The sequence below is a fragment of the Oratosquilla oratoria genome, chromosome 19 (assembly GCF_046742065.1).
Source record: "Oratosquilla oratoria isolate Oo_2021 chromosome 19, ASM4674206v1, whole genome shotgun sequence".
NCBI lineage: Eukaryota > Metazoa > Arthropoda > Malacostraca > Stomatopoda > Squillidae > Oratosquilla > Oratosquilla oratoria.
In genome coordinates, this window is record NC_134795.1 from 22018578 (window position 1) to 22040365 (window position 21788).

Below are 21788 nucleotides of genomic sequence, written 5' to 3' on the forward strand. Positions count from 1 at the left end.
TGAGGGTAGGGAGAGAACAGGGAGAGTGTAAGGTAGGGTAGGGAGAGAGCAGGGAGTGGGTAAGGTAGGGTAGGGAGAGAGCAGGGAGTGGGTAAGGTAGGGTAGGGAGAGAGCAGAGAGTGGGTAAGGTAGGGTAGGGAGAGAGCAGGGAGTGGGTAAGGTAGGGTAGGGAGAGGGCAGGGAGTGGGTAAGGTAGGGTAGGGAGAGGGCAGGGAGTGGGTAAGGTAGGGTAGGGAGAGAGCAGGGAGTGGGTAAGGTAGGGTAGGGAGAGAGCAGGGAGTGGGTAAGGTAGGGTAGGGAGAGAGCAGGGAGTGGGTAAGGTAGGGTAGGGAGAGAGCAGGGAGTGGGTACGGTAGGGTAGGGAGAGAGCACGGAGTGGGTAGGGTAGGGAGAGAGCGGGGAGTGGGTAAGGTAGGGTAGGGAGAGAGCGGGGAGTGGGTAAGGTAGGGAGAGAGCGGGGAGTGGGTAAGGTAGGGTAGGGAGAGAGCACGGAGTGGGTAAGGTAGGGTAGGGAGAGAGCACGGAGTGGGTAAGGTAGGGTAGGGAGAGAGAACGGAGTGGGTAAGGTAGGGTAGGGAGAGCACGGAGTGGGTAAGGTAGGGGTAGGGAGAGAGCAGGGAGTGGGTAAGGTAGGGTAGGGAGAGAGCAGGGAGTGGGTAAGGTAGGGTAGGGAGAGAGCAGGGAGTGGGTAAGGTAGGGTAGGGAGAGAGCAGGGAGTGGGTAAGGTAGGGTAGGGAGAGAGCAGGGAGTGGGTAAGGTAGGGTAGGGAGAGAGCAGGGAGTGGGTAAGGTAGGGTAGGGAGAGAGCAGGGAGTGGGTAAGGTAGGGTAGGGAGAGAGCAGGGAGTGGGTAAGGTAGGGTAGGGAGAGAGCAGGGAGTGGGTAAGGTAGGGTAGGGAGAGAGCAGGGAGTGGGTAAGGTAGGGTAGGGAGAGCAGGGAGTGGGTAAGGTAGGGTAGGGAGAGAGCAGGGAGTGGGTAAGGTAAGGTAGGGAGAGAGCAGGAGTGGGTAAGGTAAGGTAGGGAGAGAGCAGGAGTGGGTAAGGTAAGGTAGGGAGAGAGCAGGAGTGGGTAAGGTAAGGTAGGGAGAGAGCAGGAGTGGGTAAGGTAAGGTAGGGAGAGAGCAGGAATGGGTAAGGTAAGGTAGGGAGAGAGCAGGAATGGGTAAGGTAAGGTAGGGTAGGGAGAGAGCAGGAATGGGTAAGGTAAGGTAGGGAGAGCAGGAATGGGTAAGGTAGGGTAGGGTGGTGAGAGGGGATGGGTAGGGTAGGGTAGTGAGAGGGGCTGGGTAGGGTAGGGAAGTGAGTGGGGAGGTGGAGGGTAGGCTAGTGAGAGGGGGTGGGTAGGGTAGGGTAGTGAGAGGGGGTGGGTACGGTAGGGTAGGGTAGTGAGAGGGGGTGGGCACGGTAGGGTAGTGAGAGGGGGTGGGTACTGTAGGGTAGTGAGAGGGGGTGGGTACGGTAGGGTAGTGAGAGAGAGGGTGGGCAGGGTAGCGAGAGAGAGGGTGGGCAGGGTAGCGAGAGAGGGGGTGGGTAGGGCAGGGTAGTGAGAGGGGGTGGGTAGGGCAGGGTAGTGAGAGAGAGGGGGTGGGTAGGGCAGGGTAGTGAGAGAGAGGGGGTGGGTAGGGCAGGGTAGTGAGAGAGGGGGTGGGTAGGGCGGGGTAGTGAGAGAGGGAGTGGGTAGGGTAGTGAGAGAGGGAGTGGGTAGGGTAGTGAGAGAGGGAGTGGGTAGGGTAGTGAGAGAGGGAGTGGGTAGGGTAGGGTAGTGAGAGAGGGAGTGGGTAGGGTAGGGTAGTGAGAGAGGGGGTGGGTAGGGTAGGGTAGTGAGAGGGGGTGGGTGGGGTAGGGTAGTGAGAGAGGGGGTGGGTGGGGTAGGGTAGTGAGAGAGGGGGTGGGTAGGGTAGGGTAGTGAGAGAGGGGGTGGGTAGGGTAGGGTAGTGAGAGGGGGGTAGGGTAGGGTAGTGAGAGAGGGGGTGGGTAGGGTAGTGAGAGAGGGGGTGGGTACGGTAGGGTAGTGAGAGAGGGAGTGGGTAGGGTAGGGTAGTGAGAGGGAGTGGGTAGGGTAGGGTAGTGAGAGGGAGTGGGTAGGGTAGGGTAGTGAGAGGGAGTGGGTAGGGTAGGGTAGTGAGAGGGAGTGGGCAGGGTAGGGCAGTGAGGGTAGTGAGTGGGTGTGGGCAGGGTTGGGCAGTGAGAGGGAGTGGGCAGGGTAGGGCAGTGAGAGGGAGTGGGCAGGGTAGGGCAGTGAGCGGGAGGGGGCAGGGTAGGGCAGTGAGAGGGAGTGGGCAGGGTAGGGCAGTGAGAGGGAGTGGGCAGGGTAGGGCAGTGAGAGGGAGTGGGCAGGGTAGGGTAGTGAGAGGGAGTGGGTAGGGTAGGGTAGGGTAGTGAGAGGGAGTGGGTAGGGTAGGGTAGTGAGAGGGAGTGGGCAGGGTAGGGCAGTGAGAGGGAGTGGGCAGGGTAGGGCAGTGAGAGGGAGTGGGCAGGGTAGGGCAGTGAGAGGGAGTGGGCAGGGTAGGGCAGTGAGAGGGAGTGGGCAGGGTAGGGCAGTGAGAGGGAGTGGGCAGGGTAGGGCAGTGAGAGGGAGTGGGAAGGGTAGGGGAGTGAGAGGGAGTGGGCAGGGTAGGGCAGTGAGAGGGAGAGGGCAGGGTAGGGCAGTGAGAGGGAGTGGGCAGGGTAGGGGAGGGAGTGGGCAGGGTAGGGCAGTGAGAGGGAGTGGGCAGGGTAGGGCAGTGAGAGGGAGTGGGCAGGGTAGGGCAGTGAAAGGGAGTGGGTAGGGCAGTAAGAGGGAGTGGACAGGGTAGGGTGGTGAGAGGGAGTGGGTAGGGTAGGGTGGTGAGAGGGAGTGGGTAGGGTAGGGTGGTGAGAGGGAGTGGGTAGGGAAGGGTGGTGAGAGGGAGTGGGTAGGGTAGGGTAGTGAGAGGGAGTGGGTAGGGTAGTGAGAGGGAGTGGGTAGGGTAGTGAGAGGGAGTGGGTAGGGTAGTGAGAGGGAGTGGGTAGGGTAGTGAGAGGGAGTGGGTAGGGTAGTGAGAGGGAGTGGGTAGGGTAGTGAGAGGGAGTGGGTAGGGTAGTGAGAGGGAGTGGGTAGGGTAGTGAGAGGGAGTGGGTAGGGTAGTGAGAGGGAGTGGGTAGGGTAGGGTAGTGAGAGGGAGTGGGTAGGGTAGTGAGAGGGAGTGGGTAGGGTAGTGAGAGGGAGTGGGTAGGGTAGTGAGAGGGAGTGGGTAGGGTAGTGAGAGGGAGTGGGTAGGGTAGTGAGAGGGAGTGGGTAGGGTAGTGAGAGGGAGTGGGTAGGGTAGTGAGAGGGAGTGGGTAGGGTAGTGAGAGGGAGTGGGTAGGGTAGTGAGAGGGAGTGGGTAGGGTAGTGAGAGGGAGTGGGTAGGGTAGTGAGAGGGAGTGGGTAGGGTAGCGAGAGGGAGTGGGTAGGGTAGCGAGAGGGAGTGGGTAGGGTAGCGAGAGGGAGTGGGTAGGGTAGCGAGAGGGAGTGGGTAGGGTAGCGAGAGGGAGTGGGTAGGGTAGCGAGAGGGAGTGGGTAGGGTAGCGAGAGGGAGTGGGTAGGGTAGCGAGAGGGAGTGGGTAGGGTAGCGAGAGGGAGTGGGTAGGGTAGCGAGAGGGAGTGGGTAGGGTAGCGAGAGGGAGTGGGTAGGGTAGCGAGAGGGAGTGGGTAGGGTAGTGAGAGGGAGTGGGTAGGGTAGTGAGAGGGAGTGGGTAGGGTAGTGAGAGGGAGTGGGTAGGGTAGTGAGAGGGAGTGGGTAGGGTAGTGAGAGGGAGTGGGTAGGGTAGTGAGAGGGAGTGGGTAGGGTAGTGAGAGGGAGTGGGTAGGGTAGTGAGAGGGAGTGGGTAGGGTAGTGAGAGGGAGTGGGTAGGGTAGTGAGAGGGAGTGGGTAGGGTAGTGAGAGGGAGTGGGTAGGGTAGTGAGAGGGAGTGGGTAGGGTAGGTGTAGTGAGAGGGAGTGGGTAGGGTAGGTGTAGTGAGAGGGAGTGGGTAGGGTAGGTGTAGTGAGAGGGAGTGGGTAGGGTAGGTGTAGTGAGAGGGAGTGGGTAGGGTGGGTGTAGTGAGAGGGAGTGGGTAGGGTGGGTGTAGTGAGAGGGAGTGGGTAGGGTGGGTGTAGTGAGAGGGAGTGGGTAGGGTGGGTGTAGTGAGAGGGAGTGGGTAGGGTAGGTGTAGTGAGAGGGAGTGGGTAGGGTAGGTGTAGTGAGAGGGAGTGGGTAGGGTAGGTGTAGTGAGAGGGAGTGGGTAGGGTAGGTGTAGTGAGAGGGAGTGGGTAGGGTAGGTGTAGTGAGAGGGAGTGGGTAGGGTAGGTGTAGTGAGAGGGAGTGGGTAGGGTAGGTGTAGTGAGAGGGAGTGGGTAGGGTAGGTGTAGTGAGAGGGAGTGGGTAGGGTAGGTGTAGTGAGAGGGAGTGGGTTGGGTAGGTGTAGTGAGAGGGAGTGGGTAGGGTAGGTGTAGTGAGAGGGAGTGGGTAGGGTAGGTGTAGTGAGAGGGAGTGGGTAGGGTAGGTGTAGTGAGAGGGAGTGGGTAGGGTAGGGTAGGTGTAGTGAGAGGGAGTGGGTAGGGTATGTGTAGTGAGAGGGAGTGGGTAGGGTAGGTGTAGTGAGAGGGAGTGGGTAGGGTAGGTGTAGTGAGAGGGAGTGGGTAGGGTAGGTGTAGTGAGAGGGGGTGGGTAGGGTATGTGTAGTGAGAGGGAGTGGGTAGGGTATGTGTAGTGAGAGGGAGTGGGTAGGGTATGTGTAGTGAGAGGGAGTGGGTAGGGTATGTGTAGTGAGAGGGAGTGGGTAGGGTATGTGTAGTGAGAGGGAGTGGGTAGGGTATGTGTAGTGAGAGGGAGTGGGTAGGGTATGTGTAGTGAGAGGGAGTGGGTAGGGTATGTGTAGTGAGAGGGAGTGGGTAGGGTATGTGTAGTGAGAGGGAGTGGGTAGGGTATGTGTAATGAGAGGGAGTGGGTAGGGTAGTGAGAGAGGGAGTGGCTAGGGTAGGGTAGGGTAGTGAGAGAGGGAGTGGGTAGGGTAGGGTAGTGAGAAAAGGAGTGGGTAGGGTAGTGAGGGAGTGGGTAGGGTAGGGTAGTGAGGGGGAGTGGGTAGGGTAGTGAGAGAGGGAGTGGGTAGGGTAGGGTAGTGAGAGAGGGAGTGGGTAGGGTAGGGTAGTGAGAGAGGGAGTGGGTAGGGTAGGGTAGTGAGAGGGAGTGGGTAGGGTAGGGTAGAGAGGGAGTGGGTAGGGTAGGGTAGTGAGAGGGAGTGGGTAGGGTAGGGTTTGAGAGGGAGTGGGTAGGGTAGTGAGAGGGAGTGGGTAAGGCAGGGCAGCGAGAGGGAGTGGGTAGGGTAGGGTAGGGAGAGAGGGAGTGGGTAGGGTAGGGAGAGAGGGAGTGGGTAGGGTAGGGTAGGGAGGGGGTGGGTAGGGTAGGGAGAGACGGAGTGGGTAGGGTAGGGAGAGACGGAGTGGGTAGGGTAGGGTAGGGAGGGAGTGGGTAGGGTAGGGAGAGAGGGAGTGGGTAGGGTAGGGTAGGGAGAGAGGGAGTGGGTAGGGTAGGGTAGTGAGAGGATGGGTGGGGAGAGGGGGAATGGGTAAGGGGAGAGGGGGAATGGGTAGGGGGAGAGGGGGAGTGGGTAGGGGATGGGTGGGGGAGAGGGAGTGGGTGGGGGAGAAGGAGTGGGTGGGGGATGGGTAGGGAAGGGAATGGTGAGAGACGGGAGGGTTGGAAAGGGAATGGTGAGAGACGGGAGGGTTGGGAAGGGAATGGTGAGAGACCGGAGGGTTGGGAAGGGAATGGTGAGAGACGGGAGGGTTGGGAAGGGAATGGTGAGAGACGGGAGGGTTGGGAAGGGAATGGTGAGAGACGGGAGGGTTGGGAAGGGAATGGTGAGAGACGGGAGGGTTGGGAAGGGAATGGTGAGAGACCGGAGGGTTGGGAAGGGAATGGTGAGAGACCGGAGGGTTGGGAAGGGAATGGTGAGAGACCGGAGGGTTGGGAAGGGAATGGTGAGAGACCGGAGGGTTGGGAAGGGAATGGTGAGAGACGGGAGGGTTGGGAAGGGAATGGTGAGAGACGGGAGGGTTGGGAAGGGAATGGTGAGAGACGGGAGGGTTGGGAAGGGAATGGTGAGAGACGGGAGGGTTGGGAAGGGAATGGTGAGAGACGGGAGGGTTGGGAAGGGAATGGTGAGAGACGGGAGGGTTGGGAAGGGGATGGTGAGGGAATGGTGAGAGGGGGGATGGTAAGGTAGGGAGGGAGGTATAGGAAGAGGGGGGTGGCTAATTCAAAACTGGGTATGGATAAAAGGTACAAGACCACTCAAATTTAGCTCCTTTCCTGTACATTATACAACACACACACACACACAGTTCCAACTGCTTTTCCTCCCTTACAAGGGAGGGAGGAGGTAACCAAAGTCAAAGGAGGCATAAATCAACTCTCACCCACTTCATCCCCACATTCTCCACTTCCATTCACTACCACCACCACCCTTTTTCTTGACTTCTCTTGGATGACAGATCATCCCTGCATTTTGCACACTGCTCTGGGTCAGAAGTAATGTAGCAAGACACAGGCCATCCACAGCAGGGCTGCTTCATTTAATTGGTGACCCCCCCTCCACCTCTGTCCCTTCATGCAGAAAAAGAGAAGATGGAGAGAAATCCCTTCAGGCTGTGTCAAAACATTATTCACACACTCCCCCATTCCCCACCCACTCACTGCCATGCTTCACAGCATCATCCATACACAACCATTCTCCACTCACCCCTATCTTGTCTTCGTCCTTCCTCAACAGACATTCCCCTCTTTCCCAATGCCCCTTTTACCCCATCCATCCATCTCATCCTTGGTCGCCCCCTCATGTTCACTCCTTTCAACTCTGCCTTCCACACCTTTTTTTACTAATCTTTCTTCACTCTTTCTGTGTGTCCAAACCATCTCACTGCTTTTTCATCAGCCCTATCTCCCAATTCCCTTTCCACCCCCACTCTCTTCCAGCCTGGTAATCCACACCATATTTCTCAGGCATTTGATCTCGCACTTAAACTTTACCCTCTCATGTTCCATGATTCTGCCCCATACAGTGCTGTTGACAATCACACCTTCATAAAATCTTAGCATCTATTCCAAAATATCTCTCATTATACTTCTTAATCCCCCTAATGCTTCTCTAAATATATATTCTACCTCCACTCTCTTTTCTCCCACATTCACACCCAAGTATCTAAAGCTATCCACTTCCTCCAGTCTCTCTCCCTTAATACTCGCTTCCAGACTGCTGCCACTCTCTCCCCTTGTACACATCACCTTACTTTTACCCACATTTATCTTCAACTTCCTTCCTTCACACATCTTCCCAAACTCAGTCACCGTCTTCCTTAATCCCTCTTCTGATCTTGCTACAAGCAATATTGTCACCAAACAACTGGCTTAATCTTCCATTTTCTTTAATCTCAAATTCCTGGCCCATTACCCTTGCGTTTACCTCTTGCACCACCCCATCCATGTATAAATTGGACAGCCAAGGTGACATAATACATCCCTGACAAAGTCCTACCTTTACCTCAAACCACTTATTCTCCACTTCTAATTCTAATACAGGCTCCACTATCAAATACTCTTGACTGCTCTTAACAGCTTTCCTATTCCATATATCTGCAATACCTCCCACAGTGACTTCTGGGCTACCCTGTCATAAACCTTTTCCAAATCCATAAAGGCCCAAAATATACTTATCTTTTCCTAAAGCTTTCTCACATATCTGCCTTACCACAAAAATCTGACCCACACAATCCCTTCCTGTTTTAAACCCACTGTTCCTCACCAACTATTACTTTCCTTTTCTCAAAACTCGACCATAACCCTTCCCAACTACACTTAATAAACTGATCCCTCTGAAACTACTACACTCACACTTGTCCCTTTTCCTTGTAAAGCAGAACTATTCAGACACACTATCCTCTTTTAAACAAACATCAACCTCATCAGCCAATCCACCATCACTGTACCTCCCTTATTTTAGACAATCCACATGACATCCATTTAACCCAGGTGCCTTACCTGTTCTTATTTTAATATCTGCTTTCATCTCATCTTTCCATATCTCTTCCATTTTCTTATCACTTCCCACTACACCTTTCCCTCCCTATCCTTCTTCACATTCAGCAACTCCCTAAAACATTCTGCCCATCTTTGTCTTACTGCCATCTCTTCCATTATCTCTCCATCTACACCTTTTACCTTTTCTTCTCTACTCGATTCACCTCCCCTTCCTCTCGTAACCACTTCAGTTCAAGTCGAATTCTCGCGCGCAGCTTCGGCTGCCATATGTACGATGCAACACTACTCGCAATATAAAATAATAGTCACTTATATTACTCGTTCTCTTTTACTGGGTAATAAAAACAGAAAACGTGATCAAACGAGTGCACAGAATCCGAGGGTAACTAATGTACAACTACAAAATATATATACAATCAAGATGCCGACGCAGGAGGCGGCATCGGCGTGTACTTACTCCTAAGTACTCGCCGCGCCTCATGACGCCTACGTAAGCGTCATCGTACCGAGTGGTGAATTTCCTTCCAAAACATTATTTAAAAAATTTCTGTCGTCGCACTCTTATTCCATCTGCTCTTTTTCTTATATTTCACTTCTTTGTACCTCATGATTCTTCCTATTTTGTAACCAACCTGTGAATGCTCGTTTCTTCTCTTCTAGAACCTTCTCTGCTTCACCATCCCACCACTCACTAACCTACCTTCTATTACCTCCCATCCTCCTCCTTCTACACACCATCTTTCCACACTTTGTGACTCCTTGAAACATTTCCATTCCTCCTCCACTCCTAGTTCTACTCTATCCTTCACTTCTTCCCACTCTTCTCTCAGCTTGTACTCCTTTCTCATTTGAGCAGTTTACTCTAAGCACCTCCCTACCTTGTCCTTTTCCTTTCTCCATCTATCCTCCACTCAACTTACCTTCCACCAAAAATTGCCTGATATTCCCCCCACTCTCCTTTTAGAACATTTACATCCAAAACTCTTCCTACTGTTCTCATCTCTTCACTTACTAGTACAGCAACCCCTTCTCTCCCTTGTCCTCTTCACTCAACTAAGTTTCACTTAATGCAAACACATCCATCTTTTGTCTCAAACACACTGCCTCTCTCTTCCCTTTTACTGTCATCTGTACCATATCCACGCACATTAAAAGACCCCCAGACCCTGTTATGCCCTAACTTTTGTTTTTTCTATTTTTTTTAAGGAATGTCCCTTTTGGGGCTACAGAGTGTGGATGCCTAGTTCGAATCCACGTCCCGTTTTTGTCACCTTTTACGATCCAAGTGGAACTCTGTGGCAGTATTCTCTCCCCTACCACAGGGCTCGGCGACAAAGGAAATTAATTTTCAGAGAAGTGGTACAGGACAGTATTAAGAGTGGGAGGAATGCATAACAGAGGGACTGTCGCAGTATAACAAAGTATTTCACTATGAATAAGAGATTTCCTCCATAACAGACAACATTGTGTGTAGCTCTAGTCCATAGGGGCGCCCCATATAGACAATTATCAGCTGCATGCTAATGAGCAGCTTTTAACACCACAATAACATCCAGCCAATAACCGAGAACATTACTATACACTCTAAACCACACACATCACACAAGTACTGCAACGTCCACATACTGTACAGTACGTGCCTCTAGGAAGCAAAAGCCAAAAGAACGTTTATATACGGTGAAATTGCAACAGGAAGGGGCGCACTGGGATTAGAAGACCACATGGCATAACGACTACTTGTTAATGTGGCAAATATACCGTCATGACCACAGTCGACGATTGTCAAAACGGCAACCTAACGGGAGATGCATAAACCTACCCATACCCAAGTAGCCTGACCGAACTTAACATATGCTGCAAGTTGCCTAAAACTCATACAACGTAGCTAATGTGAAAATCCAAGAGGATCCACTGGGTCGCGGAACTGTGTCTATCCAAGGAAAAAGAGAAAGAAAAAAAAGCGAGGATGGACATAACTGGATTCGTAATACGTGAAGGATGATGGGAGGGAGGCAAACTAATCCCTCTTGCACAAACCCACGAGTCGTCGAAGGGAAGCTCTACGCTAAGAAGAAGACAGCCGCGTCCCAGAAGCAGCTGCTACTGCGAGAAGACAAAGTTGCGTGGGAGAAAAAAGCTTTCCAAATAGGGTAACAGACGTGGGACAAAACACTCAAGAGACGAGAGCTCCGAGCATGCGCAGTTACAAATCAAAGCGATATTTGTAGAAGAAACCAAGCAAAATGTAGAGAAGTGTGAATTAATTCCTGGACTTTTTGTGGTGCAACTGTAGTATCTCGTAACAGACTTGGCAAACGGCCAGACCAATTTGCCATAGGGAGGGAGGGTGGGTGGGTGGATGGGGGTAGCCCCCCAAACTCGTATTTGTATTTTCTGTTATTTTACATATACAGTCAATGAAATTACAAGCGAGTTTTCAGTTTGGTGCAAACTACTGGGCTTCGAGAATATTCTTTGCTGCAAATGCAGGAGGTCCATCATTAATCTTGCAACTTGGCGCCACCTGCACGTGCTCGTACTGCATGACCCGCACATCATCATGATGTCCAATGCACTGTTGGCCCGGACTGATGGGTCTGCAGTCGTGTCAAAACACTGAGATGTCTTACTGTTTCCCTAAGTCCTATACAAAATTAGTTATCTATTACGTTCTGCCTCCTTCCCCCCCCCCCCAAGTCACAAGTTCTGGCTCCAGGCCTGGATGGGTATTATTATTATTTTTATTCGTCACCTATAAACTATTTCTCATTTATAATGGTGACACTTGTGTCATATGCCGCCCCACTGCACAAGAAGTAACTAACCATCAGTCTGCTGGAAAACTTAAGTATTTTTCTCACTCTTGGCAAATAAACCTAACGGCCACAAATATTACTATTCTGACGATGGGAACCCTCTGGCACCCATGGGGTTGGTGAATACACGATATGCAGCTCCAAATCAGCAGAACACCTAACCTACCACATTTTCCAAGTGGCAATAAACCGAAAAAAAAACACCCCGTAAACCGTCGTTCGATTCTACAGTACAGTTTTCCTTGGCTCCCTTTCATCCAAGAGGAGCTAAGGGAAACAGTGGGTTGTGTAAGCCAACCCCTGGCTGGCTACCTCACTTGTAAGGGGGAAGAGGCCTGTGTGTGTGTGTGTGTGTGTGTGTGTGTGTGTGTGTGTGTGTGTGTGTGTGTGTGTGTGCGCGCGCTCGCTCATTTATAAAACGTTTCGTCATGTATAACCCGATGCTGTGCCACAACGGTGACAACCTAGTTAGAACCTGTAGTACCGAGGAGGTTGACACTTTTCGTCTTGCGAACGTTAAACAAATTTCATTATTCATAGGGCTAGACAGACAAACAGGTCGATCAAGCCGTTCAACGCAGAATGGTTGTCCTGCCCAGTCATGCCTGACGAGGTTTGACCAAGAAAATACAATTTTGTATATTCTTTGTGTAACATTCAAAAACCAGCCAATTATAATCGCTTCCTTGTAAGAGACGCCCTGACAACGATTCCATTCGTTCAAGACTTGCAATGGCAAGATGGCTGGTGGTTCCAGGAAAGATGTGTGGGATCAATAGTGGGGTGGTGAGTCACGCTTGTGTGTCGGAGGGTGGGGTGGGGTGGGGTTGTGTCGGCGTCGGTCGGGTCCTGCCGGCCGGTATACTGTATGTGGTCAGCGCCTCGTGACGCCAACAAATGCCAACTACATTCCATTCAGACGAGACCGTGACCGCACCCATCTGTCTCACACACACACACATTGACAATCCACACTATGCAAAGGGAACCTCAAGGAAGCCGAATTAAACTGAAGGTAAGCTGCCAACAAAGACGTGCAACCTAGGGCTCTTTGAAACGCCAGGGCGAAGAGTTACTGCTGTAGTGAGCAACGTGGTGCTCATTCCCACGCCTGGAGAATGCCGTGGAAAATGCAACACTTCATTGCTGCGAACTGGAACGAGCTGGAGCGAATGGCAATCCATCCGGGGGCGAGGGGGAGGAGGAGGAGGAGGAGGAGGAGGAATTCAGAATTCAAAAGCCGAACCGTCGTCACTGGTGCTGCCTACAAACTATGTGCCCGCCACGGCGGCAGAGACGAACCGGCCAAATTCAACAAGTAGTTCACTCCGTAACCTCTAACGCTATAATGAGTGTGCGCGCGCGCGCGCGTGAGTGTGTGTGTGTATGTGTGCGTGTGTACAGTATGATTCACCAGCATCCGAGCCCTTTCTGCACTCGTGATCCGCAGCTATTACATTACGATGTGCGCCTAACTGCAGCCACACTCCTAATATTCTGGGGACATTAAGCGACAGGTTTGACAACCCTACGGAGCAGTCACGCAGTAATTTCTTGTGACTGAAGAGTTATCTCCACTCAAAGAATGCTGATCACTTTCAACTTTTTCCATTCCTGTATTCTTACCAACCCACCCCTTCTACGAGTCCAGTTCTCCGAGATGCGTCCGGCACGTGCTTCCCAGGGTCGGAAGTGTTGGTGGCTGCTACCGCCCGCCAATGTACAACCAATAATTATGAACTACACATTAATTTTGGGCTTTCTATTCAAACTATATCAAAACTTTACGTGAATACACGCCCAGGGCTGAAATAATTCCAGTATCGCTGCGCTGCGAGCCGGCACTCCTACACTCGTGGGCGTGGAGTTGTGTGTGTGTGTGTGTGTGTGTGTGTGTGTGTGTGTGTGTGTGTGTGTGTGTGTGTGTGTGTGTGTGTGTGTGTGTGTGTGTGTGTGTGTGTAAGGTGCATTACCCATAGATTAAGCATGAGCTCTCATTCGGGAGGGTAATAGCTTCCCATCATTAGCCCAAAACGTGATTCAAGAACGTGGTGGGGGGGGGGGGGAAAGGAAGAAAAGAAGCAAGACACAGACGTGACCGACCAAAGTTTTTGGCTCCTGCTGGGGTAAATACAAAGTAAACATATCCTGACATACATACGTATGTACATATACATGCATGCACACATGTACATACAATATACATGCACACATACATATACATGCATGCACACATGTATTCGCACATATACATGTATGATTATACATACACAAGCATGCACACGTATGTGCGCACATATACATGTATGATTATACATACACAAGCATGCACACATGTATGTGCACACACATGCATGCATGCAAGCACACATTCCCATTGCTCAACGATGACAACAGGTAGGCAGGCCGAGCTAATACCTGCCGCGTCGACGGCCTCGACACGACTATACAGTACAAGACTCAATTGTAATTGGACAGTGAGTGTGCGCGTGCGCGGGAGTTTCAGCCTTCATTCACCAAATTTTGATTTCAACCAGTCTTATCCACCTGTGCAGTTTATTCCAATTACATCCACATTAACGCATACGAGTGAAAAACTAATGTCCTTCTATGATTAATTTCAAGTTTCTTGCTATGGCCTCTTATTTTTCTCACTATAAAGCCTTCCGTTAATCTTGCTCAAACACATCCTTGACAGCAGTCACATGCTCTCGCGCTCTCTCTCTCTCTCTCTCTCTCTCTCTCTTATGGGTTATCCCAGTTCATCTCGTCTTTCTTTCCTTGCGTCTTGTCGGCTAGGGTGGGAATCATTTGGTATCGCTTGATATGCCACAATCTCCATTGTTCATTGTCCTTCCATCCTACAGTGTGGAGAGCACACACCACAGGCGCAGACTCTAAACGTGGGGGCAGAAGGTGTTGGCACCGGAATGGAGGAGGAACGGGGATGTGTAGGGGGGAGGAGGAGGAGGAACGGGGATGTGTAGGGGGGAGGAGGAGGAGGAACGGGGATGTGTAGGGGGGGGAGGAGGAGGAACGGGGATGTGTAGGGGGGAGGAGGAGGAACAGGGATGTGTAGGGGGAGGAGGAGGAACAAGGATGGGATAGGAGATATGATGGGACAGAAGGGATTGGGATGGGACAGAAGGGATTGGGATGGGACAGAAGGGATTGGGATGGGACAGAAGGGATTGGGATGGGACAGGCGATATGGGGGGTGGGACAGGCGATATGGGGGGTGGGACAGGCGATATGGGGGGTGGGACAGGCGATAGGGGGGGTGGGACAGGCGATATGGGGGGTGGGCCGGGGGATATGGGTGGTGGGACAGGCGATATGGGGGGTGGGACAGGCGATATGGGGGGTGGGACAGGCGATATGGGGGGTGGGACAGGCGATATGGGGGGTGGGACAGGCGATATGGGGGGTGGGACAGGCGATATGGGGGGTGGGACAGGCGATATGGGGGGTGGGACAGGCGATATGGGGGGTGGGACAGGCGATATGGGGGGTGGGACAGGCAATATGGGGGGGGGACAGGAGGGATGGGGATGAGGTTGAGGGGAAGGGTATGATGGATGGGAGAAGGTATGGGGGGGGTGCAGAATGGGGAAGTTGGGGTGAAGAAGCATGTGTTCTGAAGATGTGTGGAGGGAAAAAGTGTGCGAGACTGCATCTAAATCAAGCCTGGTTCATGGCTTGGGCAACATTGAGAAAAGAAGCAACTGAACAAAGGAAGCATAGAAAACAGCTCTAAATACTACACAAGGATCTGTACAGAAGGAAAGAGACTTGGATAAGGATAAGCATGCAAAATCTAATCAACTGTAAATTGTGGCATACGAACTGTCAAGCTAATATTGGACGACAGAGGCAGTTGAAAAAGAGGCTTGAGCTCTGGCAGTCATGATCATTTTGGTCTTCACAAAGCAAAGAGCAACTTTTGTACGGGAAGGAATGATGATCAATAATTTTGATCTCCAAGATGCAAACATACAAATTTGGAAAGTGCTCAGTCTTTTGGGATCACTAGATATGTGAAAAGCTTCAGGGCCTAATAGGATCTCAAACTAGATAGAATTTCCACAGGACTGGAAAGGGGCTAATGTGGTTCCAATTCATAAAGTTGAATATAAACACCACTAAATTACAGTAGTATTTACTGACAATAGTGAAATTATGTGAAAGGATTGTGAAAGATCAGGGCATCAAATACCTCAAAATAATTTCGATAGTTTGGTTTCATATCTAGATGGTCATGTGAGTAACCTATCAAGCATTTGCTTACGAATAACTGGTGTGCTGCAATAAGTGGGAGGGAGGGAGGGCTGGGCAGCCTGAACACAGCCCTCATATAGTTCTGCAATTTTATGCATCTCCCTTTTGTAGAGACTGGGGCATATAACAGGACCAATAGGTACACTACTTGAATGGATGCAAAATGTTCTGAAAGGCCGGTACACAAGGACAATAACCAACGATATGTCAGGATGAAAACCAGTAACATGATGGAAGGTACAAGCTACACTAACATGAATGCAGATAATTCAAAGTTCCAAAGAATAAAAACTGAAATGGACTGGCAGCTGTTGTAAAAAGATCTAAACATTATATATGCCTGGAGCCAAGAATAGAAAATTAATTTCGAGACCAAAATATGCAAAGTATAATAGACAATTGCTAAAAAATAGACCAATGAACTATTCCTTGCAAGTCCATTATAAAAGCAAAAGAGAAAAGCTCTTGGAGGGCTGACATGTGATAAAATACAAATACAAGCAAGATTGTGGGAGAGACGTGCATACTTTTACAGAATACAGGAACTTTGCCACAAGACAGATGAACACATGCCTTATACTGAAATATGGAATACACATTGGTAGTATAGTCACTGCAGTTAAAAATATAAGCAAGATTAAGAGGATACAAAGAGCAGCAACTGAACAGGCTCCAAGACTGGCAGATAAGCCATAACTGGAGACTAAAAGAATTATATCAGTCCACACTGAAGGAATGAAAAGAAATGTGATGAATGTAGTGTTGAGGTCACTAAAGAGGGCAAACTACAGTGACATTTGATTAGGGACGAGAGGGCTTAATGAGGTTTGCAGGAAGTTACCCTGGGGTAATTTGATGGCTAAAGTTCAATACTGGTTGGCAGTCAGTTTCATTCCTGCATGTGTGGTAGTGTAAATTGTGGTACATGGAATAAACAGCGAGTGCTAAAACTATACACGATTTCAAGAAAGAACTGGATGTGGGTCACTACGAGCATAGCTCTTCTCCCACAAAATACAACTAGGTAAATACATCTCCATCCATTTACTTCATTGACACTGGAACCATTGGAGAATACAAGACAGGACCCTATGAGCATTGCTCTTTTCCTGTAGACTACAATTACAGTAAGTAAATACAATTAGGTTAATACACAATCATGCACATATATTTGTATCCAGCTCCATCCTCTTACTTCATTGGACAACACCGTCTTAACTTAGAACAAATCATGCATCAAATTGAAGCACCATGGAATGGTAAATGCGTTACATTCACACAAGTAATATTACAAGTAACAAAGAGCTTAACTAGGAAAATGGCCAAGTCAGAGCACATACTCACATTCAAAACAAAAGCCATTCAACCATCCCTCCCACCCCAGCATCTTAGTGAGGAGAGATCACATCAGCCCCCCCCCCCCATACTCCTTGGGTTAAAAGCAGTGATGTATGGGCTCTTTCACAGCAGGTTTAACCCCACCAGTTCACTATGATGGTCCCTTCCTCCACCCATCTGTGAAGTAGACGAGACCATCACCTTCATCTAATCCCATCTCCTTCCTTTCATTCTCATCTTTTGCACCTTTCCCTTCACCCCACCCATCCATCTCATTCTTCATCTTCTGTGAGCTGGCTCACTCCTACTTTCCACAAGCCCAATTCACCTTAATGATCTCTGGTCTACCCCGTCTGGCAGTTTTCTTCCCACACCCATTCTCTCACCAGGTGGGACTTGAGAACTATGACAGGCATTTCAATTCTGGATAGTAAGAAATGTAGAGGTAAAGTAAGCAGAATGGGTCAGTCAATCTGTTGTTCCATTTCTTCTCTTGTAGAAAACCTATAGCTCTCAGAAATTCATCCATGGCCACCAGTTCAGCCTGGAAGTCACCAAACCTCCAAATTGCATTCCTGAAACCTTCAACAATCAAGTTTATTCCTCTATATACATCCCTTACAAATATCTAAGCAACACCATGTGTACAGTTATGCCCTTATGCAACCTTCCTTTTGTATGTCAATTTTTTTTATTTCAACTAGACATTTACTCTCTTCCTTTGCTTTATAATTCACTCCTAATTCTACTCCTGCACACTCACCACTACATTTGACCACATACTTAAAACTCCACTTTGATCCTCTCACCCTTCACTTGTTCAAATTGCCACCACCATTCCTTGTAATTATCATTTTACTATCCATACACGCACACCCTTCCAATCTCAGACACCAACTTCTAACAATAATTGAGGAACCACACTCTTACCAACTTCAGCTCACCTTGTTCATGACCTGTAATAGAGAAAAATGTATTTAGAAGAGTACTGCCATCTTCTTATACAGTAATAAATGTTTATCAACTAAGACAATATATTTACAATATATCTATGCTGGTAAATACTTAGGGAAAAAAGTGATACAATACCCTCCAAAGTTCTTGTGGGAGGTCAGAAAATAAACAAGATCAAAGATTGAATAACACGTCTAATACTCAAACTTACTTAGCCCTGTGATAAAGCAACAGCATTGCATACAAATAGCAATGCAAAAATCCAACAAGTCCATCAATAATTGCTGCCCCAAGTTTCCATAGCTGTGGGTTTCCACAGTCTGTGAAACTTACCATGGCATGGCAAGTCTCAGACTGGAAACCCACAGCTATGGTACCGAGGCCCTCCCATAGATCTCTGAAGAAGCCATTGGACTGCTGTCTGTTATACTGGTGTAGACTAACAACAGTTGGTGATAGGAGGGGATTTGTTGTTACTTGCCAATTCCCCTTAGGTAAAAAGGTGGAGAAAATATAAATCAAGTTCAACGATATATTTTGGTCCCACTCCAGACTCGCACACCTCAAAGCTTTTAAGATGGATGGCAGAGGGGTCATTTTCTTTCATCTATCCATCAGGACTATCACCTGCAGGTACTTGATATTGGTCCCTTTATATAGTATTTGCAAATAATCCCAAAATTGGAGTTAATAAACCAAGTATAAACAAGTAGGAGTGTACAATTGTAAACTTAAGACCACCAAAAGAGAAAACCTCCAACTTCAAACAAGTAATGCTTTTACTGTATTCTTATACATCTTCCAATTTCACTTCAACTCCTTGCTCCTGGTCTCTCTTGCGGGTGATCTGTGGCATTTAGGTAACTGGAATCTGCCTCTGGGTGGGGTCATAAGTTACTGTGGGAAGATATCTTGTTTTGCTGTCTACGGATTCTTATTGTGGAGCATTGTAGTATAAGGTCTCATGTGTCCTCTGTATGGTGGCTACATCTGGGATAGTTTGAATATGTAGCCAGGTTTATTATGCGTTGGTAGTACCATTTTAATGCCAGATGGTGTCCTGAACACATCCATGCCAATGTGGTTCTTTTCAGGTATGGAAGTTTTTTCCGTGTGGTTTATGCCAGGGTTGTTCATGTTGAAGTGTTGAGTTTGGTAGTTTGTCTTGAAGGATTTGTTTAATGATCCGAGTGTGTGCGTTTTTTGTGTGGTATAGGTAGTAGATAATAGATGTTTGAGCAGTATAGTGTTGTAGCTTTCTGCTTGGTGCTGTTTGTGAAATGTAGAAAGAAGGGTGTATGGTGTTTGATTGATTAGCTGATCACTTCAACCAACCCCTTGCATACCACATGGCAACCAATGAAGGGTTCATCAAGTGGTCCAGAGATGGATGTTGGAGAATCACCACCATGACAACTATAATGATTGTGCCAATATAGGCAGAATGGTGGGCTACAGTCCCCAAAATTATATGCATACATATGAAGATGTTTTTAAGGTCATTGCCAGTCTGCTTACAATGGTTTTCAAGTAATAGATGAGAAGTTTTATTTTAATAGTAAATAACTAGATTTACTTTTTCATTTTCATCAGTGAGCTTTATGCTTCTCTTTCTGCTGCATGATCTTTTCTTCTTTATGGGCCAAGGAGAAGAATTTACAATGCTGATGAAGCTTTAGTATTAGTTCTCAAGTTATTAGAATGGTCATTACCAAGCCATGCCATTAGTCTCGGTAACATAATATCCTTGTTTGTGAATTCACGATTTACAAGGATCTGAGAGGTTCCATCTCATTGTGCTGCACTTGCCATTCAATGCAGTGACGAAAGACTCTTCCAATGTTGGAACTAATGGTCAAATCTTTGTATATTTGGAAACCTTCACAGATTCCATTAAGACAATGTCCTCAATTGGGCACTTCCACATAGATATGTGGAAACTACCTTTATCTATAGCAAAGATACATCCCAAGGCTTCTTTCATTGTTCTACCTGTTGACTATCCTCAGCTTTTAATAATTTATCATCTAGGTACCTGCAATAAATTTGTGGCTTTGTCTGATCACTAAATATTTTTTCTTCTATACTGTCATAAGTTAGCACTTCCAAGGTAGACAATATTAATATATATACTGTTCTACACAGGCTAACAAAGAATGTAAATGCCCAAGTTAATGTTAATATTTCCCACATTTTTCATTTTGTATGAATGTATCCTCTAATAAAGAGGGGGGTCAGGGGCAAAGCCAAAGCATGCCTCAAATTCCTTACTGGAGGAAATAGCACAATGGGGGGGGGGGGAAATCCTATTTTTGTTCCACCCCATAGCTCTCATCAACATAAGATGCCTCAATTTTCTTGTCAATGCTATTTTCCTCCTCACTCCCACAAAATTCTTGGACAGGAGAGAGCATACTGAAGGCTACATCACTCTCTGCAACTACCCTGAATACAAGAATACTGGAAATTTAAGCTGAATGGCTGTAATTTCACACATGGAAACCCAAAAGAGGAAGGCATTTAAGTTTAATCAGTCCTGTAAATATACTTGTATGAATACCCTGAAAGTCACAAAGCAGTTCTAAAGTGTTTTTTCCAATTTTACAAAGTTCATTTCTAGCGTTAATGGAAGGGACAATAGGGGACAAAATTAAACTACAATAAAGTTACACAACTGTAGTCACTATCAAAATCCCTTCCCTTCATCACTATAACATTTGCTACCAAGCTCAATATATATTTTTTACATATACTGCCTCATGATACGACTTTCATAAACAATACAGCATAAATGCAACAGCATCTAGAAGCCATCCTTGCAATAATTCTGTGTAACAAAACGACTGGTACCAACCCACCAGTTCCTGTCATAAAATTACAACTTTCCATAATAAAACCAGTTATACATCCTAACAAAATATCACTCAAGAATGTGGGTAACTGGGAAGCGTTAACCACTTATATGCCAACATCAAGTACAAAAATCCCGTGGTCACAAGTACAGGTATGGTTATTCAACAATAGTTTCAATGTATAAAAACATCGCAATAACTTCTTAATTTCATATTCTTCTAACTTATGTCATATAAAACGACCTTAAGAATGAATCACATGCTGACGCCCACTGTCATTATATTGAAATGTACTTGCCGGTACCAATATATTCTCACGTTCACTAGTCTAATAATCTATGTTGATCCGCTTACTGTATCTACATTTTATTAGTCATGCCTTTCCATATTTCGTAATATTTTACTTGCCTCTGGGTTGCTTTCGAGGGGAAGCCAACGAACCATGATTCTCGGTCTGGACGATGCAACGACAAGTTTATTCGATCTTCTCTCAGCAGGCTTTGCCGCTCCACAATGCAATACACCACCTCAGACGAATGAAGACTGCCTACTGTCAGCTGTCGTATGTGTTCGAAGATGTTGACCAGATACAAAAATTTTGCCATAGAAGAATAATCGTTACAATATACGAGTGGAAATCTATATATATGAATAAAAAAAAATTAAATTTCAAGTATGAAAAAATTACTATAAATGATTCTTTTACCCACTAAGTTTAAAGAAAGCTTTGAAATAGACCGGAAATCGAACAGTAAATTCCTAACACGGACGTTTGTCTAATCGCAATGAATATCACAATGAATATGACAAATTCTTGTAGTGAAAAAGCATACGATAATTAGATTTGACTCAAACGTATGCATTATAGAGAATTTTCAAACTAGTGGGTAATGTAAATTTTCCTTTAAGTTCGCACGAAGAATCACACCGAATGTTCCAGTCCTCTATTGCCACACCCTCCCTGCGTTCCTGCAACTTGAAATTCTTTATTAATTCAAATTCATAACATTTCGAAATTTATTTTTATAATATTAATCTTTATTATGTGTCTTTGTTTAATCCCAGTTCTTCCAATACATATCAAAGGATGTTTTACGTTGTTGATAAACTCGAAACTCAAGTCAGCAAGTCATCGAGAAGAACGCGTTCTTGCTCTTTGTCTTTTTTCTCTCCCCCTTTTTCTTAATTTTCTTAACTCTCTCTCTCTCTCTCTCTCTTCTCACTCTCTCTCTCCTTTCTCACAAACACACACACACACAGGGCTGAAATAATTTCAGTATCGCTGTGCTGCAGGTCGTTACTCCAACTCTCGTGGGCAGGGAGTTGGGTGTGTGTGTGTGTGTGTGCGTGTAAGGTCACAGCATTACTCATAGAACGGTCATATATGAGCTCTGAGCTCTCTTTCGGGAGGGAAATAGCTGTTGATCACGAGTCCAACAAGTGATACAAGACCATGGTGAACCATAGTGTATCACACACACACACACACACACACACACACACACACACACACATACACACGCACGCACGCACA

General features: G+C 47.9%; 1 protein-coding gene across 2 annotated transcripts in view; it reads right to left on the reverse strand.

The window, feature by feature from the left end:
* The window catches only part of Uch (Ubiquitin carboxyl-terminal hydrolase), a 42521-nt gene extending 21708 nt beyond the window's left edge, over window positions 1-20813 (reverse strand). Inside the window, exons 1-2 of one of the 2 annotated variants that reach the window (XM_076202752.1) lie at window positions 20663-20810; window positions 17393-17404 (exon numbers count right to left, since the gene is read on the reverse strand). In XM_076202752.1, the coding sequence (XP_076058867.1) occupies window positions 17393-17404; window positions 20663-20698 (48 nt within the window). In that variant the 5' untranslated portion in view covers window positions 20699-20810. Of the gene's footprint in view, window positions 1-17392; window positions 17405-20662 lie in introns of both variants that reach the window. The other variant, XM_076202753.1, reaches the window with a different exon arrangement.
* Window positions 20814-21788: the final 975 nt, after the last annotated feature.